Source organism: Phascolarctos cinereus, unplaced genomic scaffold (genome assembly GCF_003287225.1).
Source record: "Phascolarctos cinereus isolate Bilbo 61053 unplaced genomic scaffold, phaCin_HiC Scaffold_2;HRSCAF=192, whole genome shotgun sequence".
Classification (NCBI taxonomy): Eukaryota; Metazoa; Chordata; class Mammalia; order Diprotodontia; family Phascolarctidae; genus Phascolarctos; species Phascolarctos cinereus.
Genome location: NW_027555625.1, coordinates 153,832,404 through 153,848,620, shown reverse-complemented (window position 1 = coordinate 153,848,620; position 16,217 = coordinate 153,832,404). Strand labels below are relative to the sequence as shown.

At 39.8% G+C, this 16,217-nt stretch overlaps 1 protein-coding gene across 1 annotated transcript; it reads left to right on the top strand.

Moving 5' to 3' along the window:
* The first annotated feature begins 11,514 nt into the window (after positions 1 to 11,514).
* On the top strand, positions 11,515 to 14,347 carry SSTR4 (somatostatin receptor 4). The gene has a single exon (XM_020989356.2). It carries the CDS (start codon positions 11,944 to 11,946, stop codon positions 13,015 to 13,017), a length of 1,074 nt encoding a protein of 357 aa, XP_020845015.2. The 5' UTR covers positions 11,515 to 11,943; the 3' UTR covers positions 13,018 to 14,347.
* Positions 14,348 to 16,217: the final 1,870 nt, after the last annotated feature.

The window sequence follows — 16,217 nt, the reverse complement described above, 5'->3', positions numbered from 1 at the left end:
CAGGTTCCTTCCTGATACATCATCCAAAATCACACTCCCTAACTGAGAACACTCCCCAAGGCTCTGTCCTAAGCCATTCCTCTCTCTAATCCTCTTGGTTGATAACTTCAAAAGCTAGCATGAGTTTAACTATCATCTCTATGCATATGACTCCCCCATCCAGCCTCAGTCTCTCTACTGAGCTCTAGCCTTACATCATCAATCACCTCTTTGACGCACGTCCCAAAGACATTTCAAACAATGTATCCAAAACAGAACACATTATTTGTCCCCTTTTTTTCAAAAGCCACTTTTCTTCCATATTTCCCTATTTTTGTCAAAGGCATCACCATTCTTCCAGTCTCTCAGGTTCATAGTCTTGTTATTTTCCTTGATTCTTCATTTCCCCCTCCCCAAATATCCAGCCAGTTGCCAAATGTTGCTGTTTCTACCTCTCTGATATCTCCAACATCTGACCCATTCTCTCTAATCACACAACTTCACCTCAGTTCAGGCTTTCATCAACCTTTGACCTAGATTTCTACAATGCCTTCCTAATAGTCTCTGTGCCTCAAATACCTGTTTTCTTTAGACCATACTCCTACATGCTACCAATGAGTCTTTTAAGTGAAGGTGTGACCATTTTACTTCCATGTTCAGTGAATTCCATCAGATTCCTATTGCCTCTATAACAAAATATAAGCTGATGTATTTATTTTTATAAAGCCTTTCCCAACCCTTAGCTATCTTTCAAGCCTCATTGGGAATTACTACCCCTCCCATACTCTGTAATCCAGACAAACTGACCTTTTCTCTGTTCCTCACACATTATACTCCACATCTCCTTTCCCTGCCTTTGTACTGGCATTATCCCATACTTGGGATGTACTCCTACCTCAACTCAGCCTGATGGAATCTCTCATTCTTTAAAGGTGCAATTCAATATCACCTTGTATGTGAAGCCTTTCCAGATCCCCAGGCCTGGTTGCTAATACTCTCCCCCTCAACTACCATGCATTTAATGCTTTTGGATTTGTTGACATTTTTAATATTTATATTTATTCTTTATGTGCTTATATACATTCTTGTCTCCCACATTAGAACATAAGCTCCTTGTGATTTAGGATTGTTTCATTCATTCTGTTTGTATCATCACCTAGAACCAACTTTGGCATATTGTAGGTGTTTAATGAATGCTTATTTACTTGGTGATTGATTAGTGATATCCTTACTAATTATTGTGTGAATATATATCCATATATATATGAGTGTGTATACACACATACTCATAAAGATGAACATGCATACAGATAGAAACATACATTTATATTGTACAGTGAGATTACACATACACACATATAATATGTATGTATGTTTTCAGAGAGAGAGGAGATGGGGAAACAACGAGAGAGAGAGAAAGAGAGAGAGAGAGAGAGAGAGAGGAGAGAGAGAGAGAGAGAGAGAGAGAGAGAGAGAGAAAGACTGTATTTACTTACATACAAACAAGTAATATTGTCCCAGTAGAATGTAAGCTCCTTGATTGGGGGGACTTTCTCATTTTTATCTATTTTGCCAGTGCCTAGCTCAAAGCCTGGAATGTAGCAGACATTTGGTAAATGCTTCATGCTTTATTTGTCAATTGTTTAAAGAAACATTCACTATGACAACATGAAAATGAGAGAACATTATACTTTGAACTGTGGATGTCAAGAGCTTTTAACACATTCCTTATTCATGCAATTATTAAAGTCTTTGAAAGTCATAGATACTAGTCTAAAGGCAAGAACATGTTAGAAGTTCTCCCTTAATCATATATTGACTGGAAAGAAAATGGGTTTCCTGGTTTCCCTTTCTTCTTATTATGATCAAATACTTTTGACTGTTGGCCTTCAGAGCAGGCTTCTTGAATGGAGTTAATGTGAAATGAACAATCTAGGTTCATGGCATTATTCTTGCATTAGAGCATAGCTACAGGACATATTCAGTCATAGAGAAATGAAGAAAATTACTGAACAAATCTAAAAAGGAGTCAAATGGACTCTGAAGTTGGAAGGGCCATTTAAGATCATTAAGCCTACCCACTTTATTTTAGAGAAAGGAAATTGAGGTCCTGAAAATTTCAAGTGCTTCTCCATGGCCCTACAAATAAAGATGAATAGTCAGGATTTTAAATCCAACTTCTTAAAGTAATTTTGTACTCTTTTAACTATACCTCACTACCTCCCAGTGATAGCTTTCATAAATTCAACAAGCATTTATTAAGCATCTAGTTCTACAATGTGCTGGGAATACAAACACATAAAGGAACAGTCCCTGCCTTCAAGGACCATGCATTCACTTAGCAAGATGCTTTCCACATTTATACTTAGAGATAAATATTTTATGTTTCTTGTTTTCCAATGGTTATAACTCTCCTTGCTTTCCCTTTGCCTCTTTCCCTGAGCGGGAGAGGGTGGGTCTGTGACCTCTTAATTTCTTTCCCTTTGATTACTTTTTTTTTAAGGTTTGAATTTTAAATTCTTGAGAAGATTCCAGATTTAAATTTAATATTATACTTAGCTCTTCACTTAGTGCATATGGTGCCCAGCCTCTATTATCATCACATTGATTGGAGTAACACTAAAATTAAAATTAGAATTTTCACCTTTCTAATTCTTGGAGAAAGAAAAATGATTACACAAATTTCATATTAACATCACAGATGATGCAATGTAATTATCATTCTGTCTAAACATGCTCTCTTAATATGCTCATGAATAAAACCCAATTAAGCTAAAAGAGAGTTAGGAAGAACATTCATTCCTGTTGGCTCTTTAAATTCAAGAACTGGATAAGGAAAGAACAATTATCAGGGGGAATACTCTACTCTGTTGAAACCCTTGCTGCTCATAGGAAAAGTTCTATCTCAGGAGAAACATAAGGGAGCAAATGTTTGGGAGTTCATTAACATAAGAGTTTTCCAATTGTCTCCCAGTGTGAGATGTGGCATTCTGGGACTTAGGATATATTTGTTTTTCTGAAGTATGGACAGATGGTGAAAGGTACTAACACCTGGAACAAAGTGAAAATACTCCTGCCATCCCTCCCCTGAAAGGAAAGACTGGCTATAATCCCAGATCAAAAATGTCTATGATGAAATGAACACAATTTCAACTCTCTCATTCCTACTGCCTGCACCTTTACTTCCAACTTGAAGTTAAGATTGAATGGGATCCAACTTGAATGTGATTTATCAGCTGCTACCTCTTGTAAGTTGCTCACAATGACAAATTTCTTCTCAATATCATTCAGTGACTATGTTTTAAAATACAGAGCATGAAATAAAGAGTTGATGATTGCTTATTTGTGCTAATAGGGTCTGATTGTAGATATTCAATAAAAAGGTCAGAAATTACCTACTCCCCTATCTCCTCTCCACCAGTCGCCACCCCGCACCTCCAGACACACATATCCATATATAGACTAGAAAGGTTATTTGAGAGGATCTTGTGTGAGGTGAGGGCCTCATTTTCTGCTTTGATTTCCTCGGTTATAAATATTTTATCAAGTCTTACCTTTTCTTCTGGGAACATACAAAACTAGTTATTTCTTCTTAGTGCATGCATGCCCTTGCTGTGACATAAACTGATTATACTGGAGAAAGAGCTATGGGATAGCTTCACTGCTTACTAGCTACTTCTATTGCTCTGGGTTCCACTGTAGAAATCCCTTAGTCAGATCATCCATCTTAGTTTTACTGACATTTTTGCAGTCCTTTCTACATTTAAACCTGCCATACTGAAAATATATTAGAGGGTAGCACTCTAAGGATCTCCAAAGCCAGAAGTCCTCAGCTTTTTTTGTATCATGGACCCTTTGATAGTCTGGTGACACCTATGAACTATTTCACAGAATACTTTTCAAATAATTGAAGGAAATGCTAAATCTCATTAAGAAGTTATTATTTAAAAGATGCAATTTTTGTTCTATCAAATTAATGGATGCCCTGAAATCTATTCATAAATACAGTAGAGGTCTATAGAACCCAGATTAAGAACCTCTATTCTAGGCATTGGCCAGCAGAATATCTAAAGAGCTAAGAATGCCAAAATAAAAACAATTTGGTTAGAGACAAAGAGAGAGAGGTATAATGGGGGCATGGAACACCTGAACTAAAAAGGACATTTTAATTCAATAATGAGTAAACAAATCCAGTATTAGTTGAGACTTTTCAAGCACATGTACTCTCACAATGAAGTTAGGTGATATAATGGATAAAGTTCTGGACTTGGAATCAGGAAGACCTGAATTCAAATCCTCCTTCATGTGACCCTGGGCAAGTCACTTAAACTCATTCAGCCTCAATGTCTTCATCTATAAAATGGGAATATTAATGGCAGCTACCTCTTGGGGTTGTTGTGGGGAGAGCAAGAGATATAAAGAGCTTTGTGAACTTTAAAATACTGTATAAATGTTATCTATTAGTATCAAGGGAGAAATCCGTATTTGGGACCAATAGACAAATATCTCAATAATGACTCTAGTGCAATGAAAGTGGAATTATTCATTCCAAATATGAAACAGACAGAAGTATTTCTAAAAGGAGAGTGGAAATGGAGCAACAACTGATATACATAAAGGCTTATCATGCAGTAACCAAGAAGAGAGGAGGGTAAGAAGAGAAAGTAAACTCAAAAGAGAGACCTCAGAAAATATATGTCTTGAAAGCATATCATGCATTCTATATTCCAAACTCTTCTGGTTCCAAAGATCAATGAAGATGGAATCCTTTTTCCTGTGAAAAAAGTTGGCTTGGAATCATAGTAGTCCTGCCCTTTTCACAATAGAAAGATGTTTCCTCAATTATTTACCTATTGGGGATCACTCTTTCCTAAGACCTATTGTCTTGGTTTGAACTTAATGAAAGAGAAGCAAGTTATTCTCCACTACTACCACCCATCTTGTACCCCAAACAGCTGGAGTTTAAATTAAGTTACTGCCAAAAATGGTTAAGCAAGCAAGCTTCTAATGTATCACTTGAGTTTTGCTCATGTAAGGGCTTATGGGGGTGGATGTGAGTCTTCCCCCCTCCCTCAGCTCAATTAAGTGCTGTCACATATGATGAAGTTTTAATGTGTAAAAAAGATGTATCTGTGCCTGGTAACTTATTTTATGAGGTGTCAAGACTGAATCAAGAAGGGAACAGTATGGTGGCTGAACAAGCAAGCTAACCAAACCTCTGCAAACTTAAGTAGCTAAATGAACTTCAGTGGTTTCTGTTTGTGAAGAGAGGAGTCCATGCTTAGGAACATTTGTTGGGGAAATCTTTCGGGGGAGAAGGACAAGGGAGAAAAGATCCTTTTTTCCTTTGCCCTCCTTCATTGGCTATATCATGGTGCTACGGATAGATAGCTGTTTTCAGGAACAGAAAGACTTGTTCAAGTCATTCCTCTGTCATATATTGGCTCTGTGATCCTAGACCAGTCACTTAAACTTCTTCATGACCCCAGGTAACTCTTTAAGACTTTAATTTGCAAAATAATTGCAAATTTATTGCAAAATAAATGCAAATTTACTTTAGTGTAAAGAGGTTTCTCATCTAGACTTCTCTAGGAGGAAGAGGAGGGAAGGATGTAGAGAAGTAGGAAGAAGAGAAGGGAGAAGAAGATGAAAAGGAGGAGGAAGATTAAGGCAATGACTCAGAGGTACCTACCTACCATATACAATATATCATGTCAGGGAAATGAGTGTTCAAAAATGAAAAAAAAAAAAGACATTGCCTTTGTCCATTACGGGAGTAATAATGGCATGGACATTGGTAAGTATATTGTGAGAGGGCAAAATGCTTTGAGAAAAATTTGGGCAGGGAGAATACTTTGATTCAACAGAACTCAATAGAAGAAGCAACAATAAAGCAAGGCCAGAAAGAACAGAAGTATTTGGAAAGGTAGAGATAAATGGGGCATGCATTCCAGACATGAGGGAGCACATAAATGCATGGAAGTGAGAGATAGTTTGTCATTTTCAAGAAATTGCTAGTCATTCACCCATTCTGTCTGTATTATAGAGTGTACCAAGGGGAGAAATGTGGAAGAAGCAGAAATGTAGAATGGAATCAGATTGTGAAGAGTGAATGTTAATATAAGGGTTTCAATTTCATCCTTTAAACAATAAGAAACTACTAAAAGCTTTTAGGCAGTGGAGTGACATATAAATATGTGAGATATATATATATATATATATATATATATATATATATATATATACACATATATATACACACACACACATATATATAATGTATGTATTATATATATATATAATGTACATATTATATATATATACATATATATAATGTATGTATTATATATATACATATATAATGTATGTATATATATATATGTATGTGTATATATATATACATATATATATATATATGTATGTATGTATGTATATATTAGAAAGATTGTCTTGGCAACTGAATGGAAGAAGGATTGAAGAATATTCTTACAACCCTGTTTTGAGGTTGAACATCTCAGATGTAAAATGACTTCCAAATAAATCTCCATTTATATTAAACAATTAAACCCAATAGAATTTCATGAAAGTGGCCTAGCTTTTCATTAAATTCAACTCTGTATGAGAGTGCTGTATTGGAGTCTTGTGTGGCAATAGCAATGGGTGTGCTTCAAATATGTTACACAAAGAATTATTAAGCAACTCTGTGTCTCTGACCCCGATGGACTGTGAGTGATAAGAGTATCTACACTCAGGGAGCTTACAGGAAACAATAGAGAACAGTGTGAGATGAAATCTAATGAAGTGTTTGAAGAAGAAAAAAAGATGTGTTTGCAGAAATCTTGGCATGAGAGCTCATTAAACCAAATCAATCCCCAAAACATTTAAAGATGAAATTAGAAAGAGAATAACAAACAGATAAAATATTAGAAAAGACCTGTCAACACTTCCATAATTAATTTTATCATCAACAGTAAAATGACTGAATTTGGACTCTAACATCTCAGTGCCTAATGTGCTGTTTAAGGAATTAGAAATGTTCCTAAAGAAAATGAAGACAGGAACAGTAGCCTAAGAAGACCAAAGACACACAGAGAATCATGTTGGAACCATCCCAGTTTTGAGGATGTGGGGGAGGGGGAGTCACTTTTTCATGATGTGGGGGAAAAAAAGAGTGGTTATCAAACAATTTTTTTTAAATAACAGGTGGTATTATTGCCTCTCCCAAAATGTTTTAGAGTGCATCAGTAATTATGCACCCATATCAATCAATCAATAAACCTTTATTAAGTACCTACTATGTACCAGGAGCTATGCTAAGCCCTAGGGATACAAAGAAAGGCAAGGGACAATCCCTGCTCTGAAGGAGCTCACGATCTAATGGGAAAGACAAGATCAAAATAACTATATACAAACTATATCTAGGATAATTAGAAATAATCAATAGCAGGAAGGCACTAGCATTAAGTGAGATCAGAAAAGGATTCTTGTAGAAGAGATGATTTTAGCTAGGAATTGAAAAAAGCCAGGAGGCAGAGATGAAAAGAGAGAGTATTTCAGTCAACCTTCTTCATTTCTATATGATTTTTATGAAAATAATCTCACAAAGCAGCTAGATGGTAAAGTAAAGTTGTAGGCCTGGAATAGGAAATCCTGAGTTCAGCTATACCCTCAGATGCTTATTAGCTGTGTGACCCTGGGCAAATCCCTTAACCTCTGTTTGCCTCAGTTTCCTCATCTATAAAATGGGTTATTAATAACATCTACTTTTCCAGAGTGATGATAGGGATAAAATAAAAACATATGTAAAGTGTTTTATAAATTTTAAAGCACTATACAAGTGGTAGTTATTATTATTATATAGTGAACCAAAGGTATCCTTGGCAAAAATACAGGCAGGCTTTTGCAAATGATATTTTATAGTAGATAACATATTTACAGTAAAACAGCTGACCCAGAGCTGGAAAGTTTCCACAATCCCACTATTTATTTGGTAGAGCAAAATGCATCAAATTCTGACTTCAAGAATTTGTTTCCTATACTATGTTGTTGTCAGGAATTATTAACAAGTAAAATAACAGGTAACTTAGATAATCCTCTGATTATTAATACCATACAAGGCATAAAATAATGAGACATATTTTTGCCAGAGTTTATTGCTGCTGCCATGTAGGATGATCAGTAAAGAGTTTAAATGGAAGATGGGCTTCCTATCAGTGGCAGGGTCCATCAGATGCAAATATTTGTCTGCAGATGACATGCTTATCAATCTCCAGAACATTGAAGAGCTTCTTTAAAAAAAGATTTATGATCCCCTAGAAGAATTTGATTTAACAATATACTTAGAAAAAAACTAAGTAGATTAAGAATGCCTGTTTTTCCATTCAATGTATAGCTAATAAAACCAAATTTCTCTCTCTCTCTCTCTCTCTCTCTCTCTCTCTCTCTCTCTCTCTTTCTCTCTGTCATTTGACTAAAATGAATTTTGATTTTAATGACCTTTTTTCTTTTCTTAGACAAAATTTCAATAAAAATGTTTTCCTCATAAGATTTGAATGAGTCAATCAATCACCCCATTCCAATTAGCCCTGACACTTTTGTCAGATAAGATCACACATCAGTGGAAATACAGCATTGAATAAATTGAGAGAGAAGCAAAGTAGGTGTGAACAATGCCCATACAACTCCACTATGAATCAATGAACCAAAAGCGTTTCAGCTAGATGGGACAGAAAATATATTGGTACTGGTTGAGGAACTTGGTCCTACCTAGCTATCCTCAGTTCCAAGTTTTGAATCAGAGATTCAAGTGAGAGGTAATGGAGGAGAGGGAGAGAGAGAGAGAGAGAGAGAGAGAGAGAGAGAGAGAGAGAGAGAGAGAGAGAGAGAGAGAGATTGCAGCCAAGCCCATGAGGAAAGGAAGAAACTTGAGCTTCAACCTTGGCCTCATCTCTTTGCTCTTCCTCCTTTGCTCAGAAAAGGATCTTGTGAACTTCAGAAAGTCAGAGAATTTGGACCTATGGTCATCTTAGCAGTGTCTCTGGCATAGAGACGTCTATATCAGCAGCTGCGGATAAACTAGATGTACTTAAGCAAGACAGCCTCCAGACTCTAAAAGCATTCTGCTAGATCATAACTAAGGAAAACCTCCTAAGAACTTCACAAATGAGAGATAGGGACTTTCAGCAACTGTTAAGGTTTTTAAATGTATAAAGCAAAATACATAGAAAGGAAACAAATTATGTTGAAATGGTTATTTACAAAAAAAGTTTATGACCTTAGGGTTAGGAACTCATGTTCTAGACTCGGTATGCATTTGTGGGCAGTGTTTTAAAGTCTTTTTTTGAGGGGAGAGAGAGTTTTATAACATGTATTCTTGCTATAACACCCTAGTAAACATCCCTTTCATGGGGCAGCTAGGTGGCACAGTGGATAGAGCACCGGCCCTGAAGTCAGGAGGAACTGAGTTCAAATCCAGCCTCAAACCAAACATTTGACGCTTACTAGCTGTGTGACCCTGGGCAAGTCACTTAACCCCAACTGCCTAAAAATAAAAAAAAAAGTTAAAAAACATCCCTTTCTAATACATAATTGTTTAGATGATGAATATGTATCAATTGATAATCATATAAGGGAAGCATACTGATGGGAGTTCATAATATATATAACCAGAAGAACTTGCAGAGAGCCTTAGAACCCTGAGGGGAGACATAGTAGCCACTCTCTGGAGTCCTGACTTGCCAGTGCAAATGGGAATTAGAATCATAGCCCAAAAGTGCATAGTAAAAAGGCATATCTAGGTGATATCTGGGAGATCTAATCTAGGAAAAGGTCCTTGACATTTCAGGTAGATTTCATGAAGGATTTATAAGAGGATATGAATAAAAATCTCATAGGATGACAAAATTTAAGTGCACTGAATTTGTACTATGGAAATGAAAACTCACATCCTGGGGGTCCCAAATCCATTGATATATTAAAGATGAAGTAAAATGAAGTGAAAAGCAGTGAGGCACATCTTATAAATACAAGAGTCTGCATGCCCTTTTTGAGGATCTATCTAAGTCTTTTAGTACGTTTGTTTGTTTGTTTGTTTGTTTCCTGGCACTGCTTCCGATTTTCAGGACATCAACACGATGCCCCAGCTTCAATCTCACCCCGAAACTTCCCTCAATGCCTAGGACCTCTTCACCATTGAACATCTACCTGTCCCTGTGCCATTCTTACAGGGGAATATTCCTCTACTAGGCTGGCCTTTCCTTGGTAAGTTCCTTATGAGACCTCCATTTTGGGGAAGGACACAAGCAGGTCAACCTCTCTCTCTCTCTCCTCTTGTCCGTCCTGACTTTCTGCCTTCTCCTTTTTTTCATCACCACCCAGCTACCTTTTTCAGTTACCTTTTATATGTTGTCTTCCCCATAAGCTCCTTGAGTGCAGGGACTGTCTTTCTTTTTGTTTATTTTTGTATCCTCAGCATTTAGCATAGTGTTTCGCATAGTAAGCACATAATAAATGCTTGTTACCTTGCAGCTCAATTTGTAGTTCTGATTCCTAGATACAGTTCCTCCTCAGCTGCCTAGAGCATGAAATACCCCTGCCCGCTACTTCTGTTTGTTGAGAGAGGAGCCACCCTGGGGACAAAAATTCCCCATTTCTCAAATTTAAGTCAGGTCCTAACTCCTTTCCGGATTTCTGAGTCTCAGTTTTCAACTCAGACGTCACCTCACTATCCAGCCCGGACTAGATTTTGGACAAGTCTGTTGTTTTCAATGCAAGAAGGTTATGGAAAGTCCATTACTTCCTATACCTCCCCGCAGCCCCCCCACACAACCCTCCCTCCACCATAGAGAATTAAGGTGCTATAGAGGTTGATGGTGATCCGAGGAAGCAATCCTTGCCTAATGAGAATCTCTTTTAGGATTTAGGAGCCATGGACAGCTCCCATGAGAACTAAGCAAGCTGGGAGAGGGCAGCAGTTGGACTTTGGGGGCTTTGGACTTCTTGGATTTTTCTTCCCTGCTCTGTCCCCTTCATGCCACCACCCCTCTAGACCTTTAGCTGTTCTCTGCACTGAGCTCCAATTCCCAGATGTCCGCGCCTTCCAGGGAGTTAGGAGAGGTGGCTAAAGCCACAGGCTAGCTGCTGCCTATGTACCAGAGACCTGAAAAGAAATCATTCTGGAACTTATCTGCATCTCATCCCCAGCCTTCTTCTCCTTTAATCGCCCCTCCCCTCCTCCAATTGTCACAAAGAGAACTTCAGCTAAGTTGATGCAGACAAAATGATGAAGAAGCAAAAAAACCCCAAAATTTAAAAAAAGCTGCGTTTTCATTCCACTCCCTTCGGGTGTATTCTGATGGGAACAAAGAACACAGCTAGAGTGAGAGGGCAGCTACTGGAGCCTGGAGAGATGGAGAAGTAGGAGAGGGGAGGAGAGCAGGAGAAAGGGGAAACTGGAAGGAGGGTAAGGGAGGGGGGCGAGAGCGAGAAAAAGAAGAACCAGAAGGAGAGATCATATTGTCATGCAACAGTGGGTATGTGTGAAGCAAATCAAAGGCAAGCCGGCTCGGGATTGGAAGCAGCTTTAAGTGGGTGACAGCCGCTCGCTATTTAGGCAGACCCGGTGGCAGCCGAGAAGCTCACATCTGCTCCAGCTGCAACAGCCTTGGGAGCCTTCGCCACTGCTGCTGCGGGCACAGCCACAGTCCCTTCCAACCTCCTCCCCTTTTTCTGACTGCCCAGCTGAGGGCTTCACATCTGGCAGACAGGACTCCCGCGGCATCTCTCTTTCTCCTTCTCCTCGTTCTTCTCTTCTTTCGCTCGCAGTCTGCCCATTGATGGGCCATCTGCCAGAATGAGCGGCCCCCGACTCTGGCCTCTGGGGTGGAGGAAGCTGTAACCACAGGAATCCTTGGATTTGGGACAGACTGGCCCAGGGCCCCCAATGTCAGCCGCCCACCTGGGAGTATGGGCAGGGAGGAAGAGGAGGGAAGAGGGGCAGGAGGTGAGGCTGGAATGATCGTTATACAGTCCATCTATGCTCTGGTATGCCTGGTGGGGCTGGTGGGTAATGCCTTAGTTATCTTCGTCATTCTGCGCTATGCTAAGATGAAAACAGCCACCAATATCTACCTGTTGAACCTGGCCATTGCTGATGAGCTCTTCATGCTCAGCGTGCCCTTTGTGGCCTCCTCTGCTGCCCTCCGCCACTGGCCCTTTGGCTCTGCCCTCTGCAGGACTGTGTTGAGTGTTGACGGCCTAAATATGTTCACCAGTGTCTTCTGCCTGACAGTGCTCAGTGTAGACCGCTATATTGCTGTGGTGCACCCCCTGAGAGCTGCCACCTACCGAAGGCCCAGCGTGGCCAAGCTCATCAATGGAGGAGTATGGCTGGCTTCCTTGCTAGTCACTCTGCCCATTACCATCTTTGCAGATACCAAGCCCACTCGAGGTGGCCAGGCTGTGGCCTGCAACCTGCACTGGCCTCATCCAGCCTGGTCTGCTGTCTTTGTGGTCTACACCTTTCTCCTGGGCTTCCTCCTTCCTGTCCTGGCTATTGGCCTCTGTTATCTGCTTATTGTGGGCAAGATGCGAGCAGTGGCCCTCAGGGCTGGCTGGCAGCAGAGGCGTCGATCAGAGAAGAAGATCACCAGGCTGGTGCTCATGGTGGTAGCTGTCTTTGTGCTTTGCTGGATGCCCTTTTATGTGGTACAGCTGCTGAACCTCTTCATGCCCAGTCTGGATGCCACTGCTAATCACGTGTCCCTCATCCTCAGTTATGCCAATAGCTGTGCAAATCCCATTCTATATGGCTTCCTCTCAGACAACTTCCGACGTTCGTTCCAGAGGGTGCTCTGCCTTCGTTGTTGTCTCTTAGATGCTGCTTCCGCTGCTGAGGAAGAACCTTTGGACTACTATGCTACAGCCCTCAAGAGCAAAGCGGGAGGGTGCATGTGCCCCAGTCTGCCCTGCCAGCAGGAGCCTGTGCACCCAGAACCCTGTGGAAAGCATGGCACCCTTACAAGGACCACCACCTTCTAAAGAGTAAATTCCTGCTTCTTGATCCCACCTGTCAGCCAGACCTCTTTTAGTCCCTAATCATCATGCAGAAACCATCACCTTCCAGAGACCATCCTCATCATTTCCTGCCAAACTGTCTCCTCCTTGAACATCCCTCAAGAACCTTGGACTTCTGGAGTGGCCAGTCTTTCCAAGAAGATCATCTCCTTTCCAGGTGGACATTGTCATCTTGCTCCTGTATTGTTCTCAAGGACACCTGCACCCCACCAAGCTAATCCTTTCCTCTCCCCAGAACTACAGTTTGCTAAAAGACTTCTCCATGGGGTAGGACTCACTCAGTGCATGGACCATGACAATTACCATTCCTGAGCCCTTGGAGTTTTATTTTGTTTTTTTGCATTTTTATTGGGGTGGGAGAAGGGTTAGGGGGAATTAGGGAGTGCTGTCTTTGTCACATGTTTCTCCAGCTTTCCTTTAGGAAAAAAAAAATAGAAAAGACAGTCAGGAGTCAAGAAAGGACCTGACCCCAGATTTTGTCCTCAAGATGGGAACTCACCCCTTTCTATAGGCTATTTCATTCTTATTGCAATTGAGGTACAGTGTGAACTATGTACAGAAAAAAAAAGTATCCGATGTCTCAGAATACTCCTTTACTTTTTGTCTTTAGCTCTGTTTGCCAAGTAGTATTTATTTACAGCAGCCTAGGATGTTATCTTGGTCACTTCTAGCCTTGACAAATAGTCATATAATAAGTGATATCTGCATTACATCTGCTCAGTAACAGGTTCTTTGTGTGTAGAGCCAAGTTTGAAGACATGTGTTGTGGAGCTTAATGTAAGGCACAAAATCTGGTCAATTATAAAAAAAAAAACAACAATAGAGAGGGTAAAACCTCACCCAGGTCTTGTGCTGTCATTTATTTGCCAGTGTCCCTTTTATGTGGGAGCTTGCCATTCTTTTTGGGTATACATTTGTATTACTGCAAGGAGAGAGTAGCAGTGGGGATGGGAAGGGAAAATTCAAATAGAAAAAGTCATTGTTTTTAAGAAGGGATGTAAATGTACATTTAGAAGGCAAGCTTATCCTTTCCTCTATTTTTTAAAGGCCCCAGAGCTCAGCAAACCATTAGAAATGATGTACATAATAAACCATGACTCTAGCCTGAGGTCTAAGACTAAAAAGACATAAAGTCTTTCCTGCTAACTAGCTGATGGATGGTTCTTACAATGGAAAAAGGACAATTTATGAGAAGTTTCATTTCTGCTCATTTTCAGATGAAGAGATGGCATTGTAATATCTGATAATTGTTCCTTATCTTAGAAGTAATAATAAAAATGTTATTGAATATGTATTAATGCCCATGGTGGATGAAGGTGGGGTGGGGGTCACTTTAAAGGAGGGAAAGCAATGATTCTATATTCAGAATATCCACCAGTGAGGGGATGATGTTATACACAGGAGGGGAGTAGAGTAGGGAAAAGGGATAGGATCCTTGAGAATATAAGATTTATAGCTTCAAGGGGTCTTAGGAATCACCTAATATAATTTCTTCATTTTACAGAGGAGAAAACAATTGCTGAAATTAAGTCACTTCTACAAGTTCATACAGCTAAGAAATGTTAGGTGAGAATTTGAACTTGGGTCATATGGCTCAAAACCCAGAGCTCTTTCCAGTCCTGCCTTTTCTTGGGCATGTATTAATATTCCAAGGCACTGTATCTTGGCTTGGATTGGGATTTCAGTGGAAGTGTTGGCCTTCTGGAAATGGAATTCCACTCTAAAATACTGTACCTTCCAACCTGCTACTGATATAAACTCGGAAGATGTCAGTGTCTTTGAGGCAGGTGACAAGTCAGATATCTCCATGGGAACAGGGGAGCTCAAGTGAGGTTGTTATATCCTTTGCCATGAAGCAGTGACAGGACTAAGGATATATTGTTTTAATCTGATTCAACAAATATGTTATGGGTTCCATTTTGTGAAAAAGCATTATGCCTGGCACCAAGGACAAACAGATTAAACACACACGCACGTGCACGCGCACACACACACACACACACACACACACACACACACACACACAGCCAGAGCTCTTGTTCTCAAGGTATCAGCATTTCAACTCCCAGGCCACCTCTCAATTACCTCAGTGGAGTGAGAGACAGACAAATCCTTGATTAGGATGGGACAAAGCAGAATTTTTTTTGCCAGAATTAAATGGATAGTTGTCTTAACTCTGGAATGTATTTTGCCAATAAGGTCCTCCTCGACTGTAGTTGTAAACCTTAACCTCTTTAAAAATCTTAAAATGCTATATAAATGTGAGGGGTTTTTTTCATTCGTAATAATTATTAATAGAAAGTCTATACTCAAGCTTGGCTTAGTTTGGACACATTCCCCCAAGTCAGCTATCAGTTCTTGGTAAACCTTTGTGACTTTGAGAATGTGACTTCAGGACTGTGGGCCTTAGTTTCCTCTTCTGCAAAGTGGAGGTTGACAGATCTCTTTGATCACTTTCAGGTGTTATAATTTGTTAGCTTCATCTGTGAAGAAATTATCCATGATGATCCAATGTCTAACCTTCTTTCATTCCCTTTCTCCCACTCTCACCCCCACCCCACCCACACATACCCTTCTCTACTGTCTAGCTAGGTTTCAGACTGCTAAAGGCCAGCCTCTTCCAGAAGAGTGTTAAAGGAAATGCCACAGAAACTAGCAAGTTGCCAATTGCTAGACCAGTACCCAGCTCCCCTTTTTCCACCTCTTCCACCCACCCCAGTACTCCATAATCTGACTCCATAATCCATAATATTTCATGGGATGTCATGCTTCATTTTTGCTAGTAAGTAGTTTGCTAGAGAATATTTTGCAGTAGAGAAGTCAGAGACATTGATGTAATGAATTCCCAGTGGGGAAACTCTCCACAGATACAGAAAAAAAAAAACAACAAAAAAACCTATTTATCATTTTAAAGAGTTGCTTGGGACAACTGAGGGATTAAATGATTTGATCTGATACCTAGTATATGTCAAGAGGCACAGCTTGAATCCAGGTCTTCCTGACCTCCTGAATCACTTTCCAGCATATCATTCTGCCTCTGATTATACTGATGGTGAAAGTCATATTGGAGGTGGAAAGCACCTGAGGGCATTCTCTAATCCAGCCTCTTTGTGTTGCAGAAGAGGAAACTGAGGGCCCAGAGACTTGAACAAGCTCACACAGGG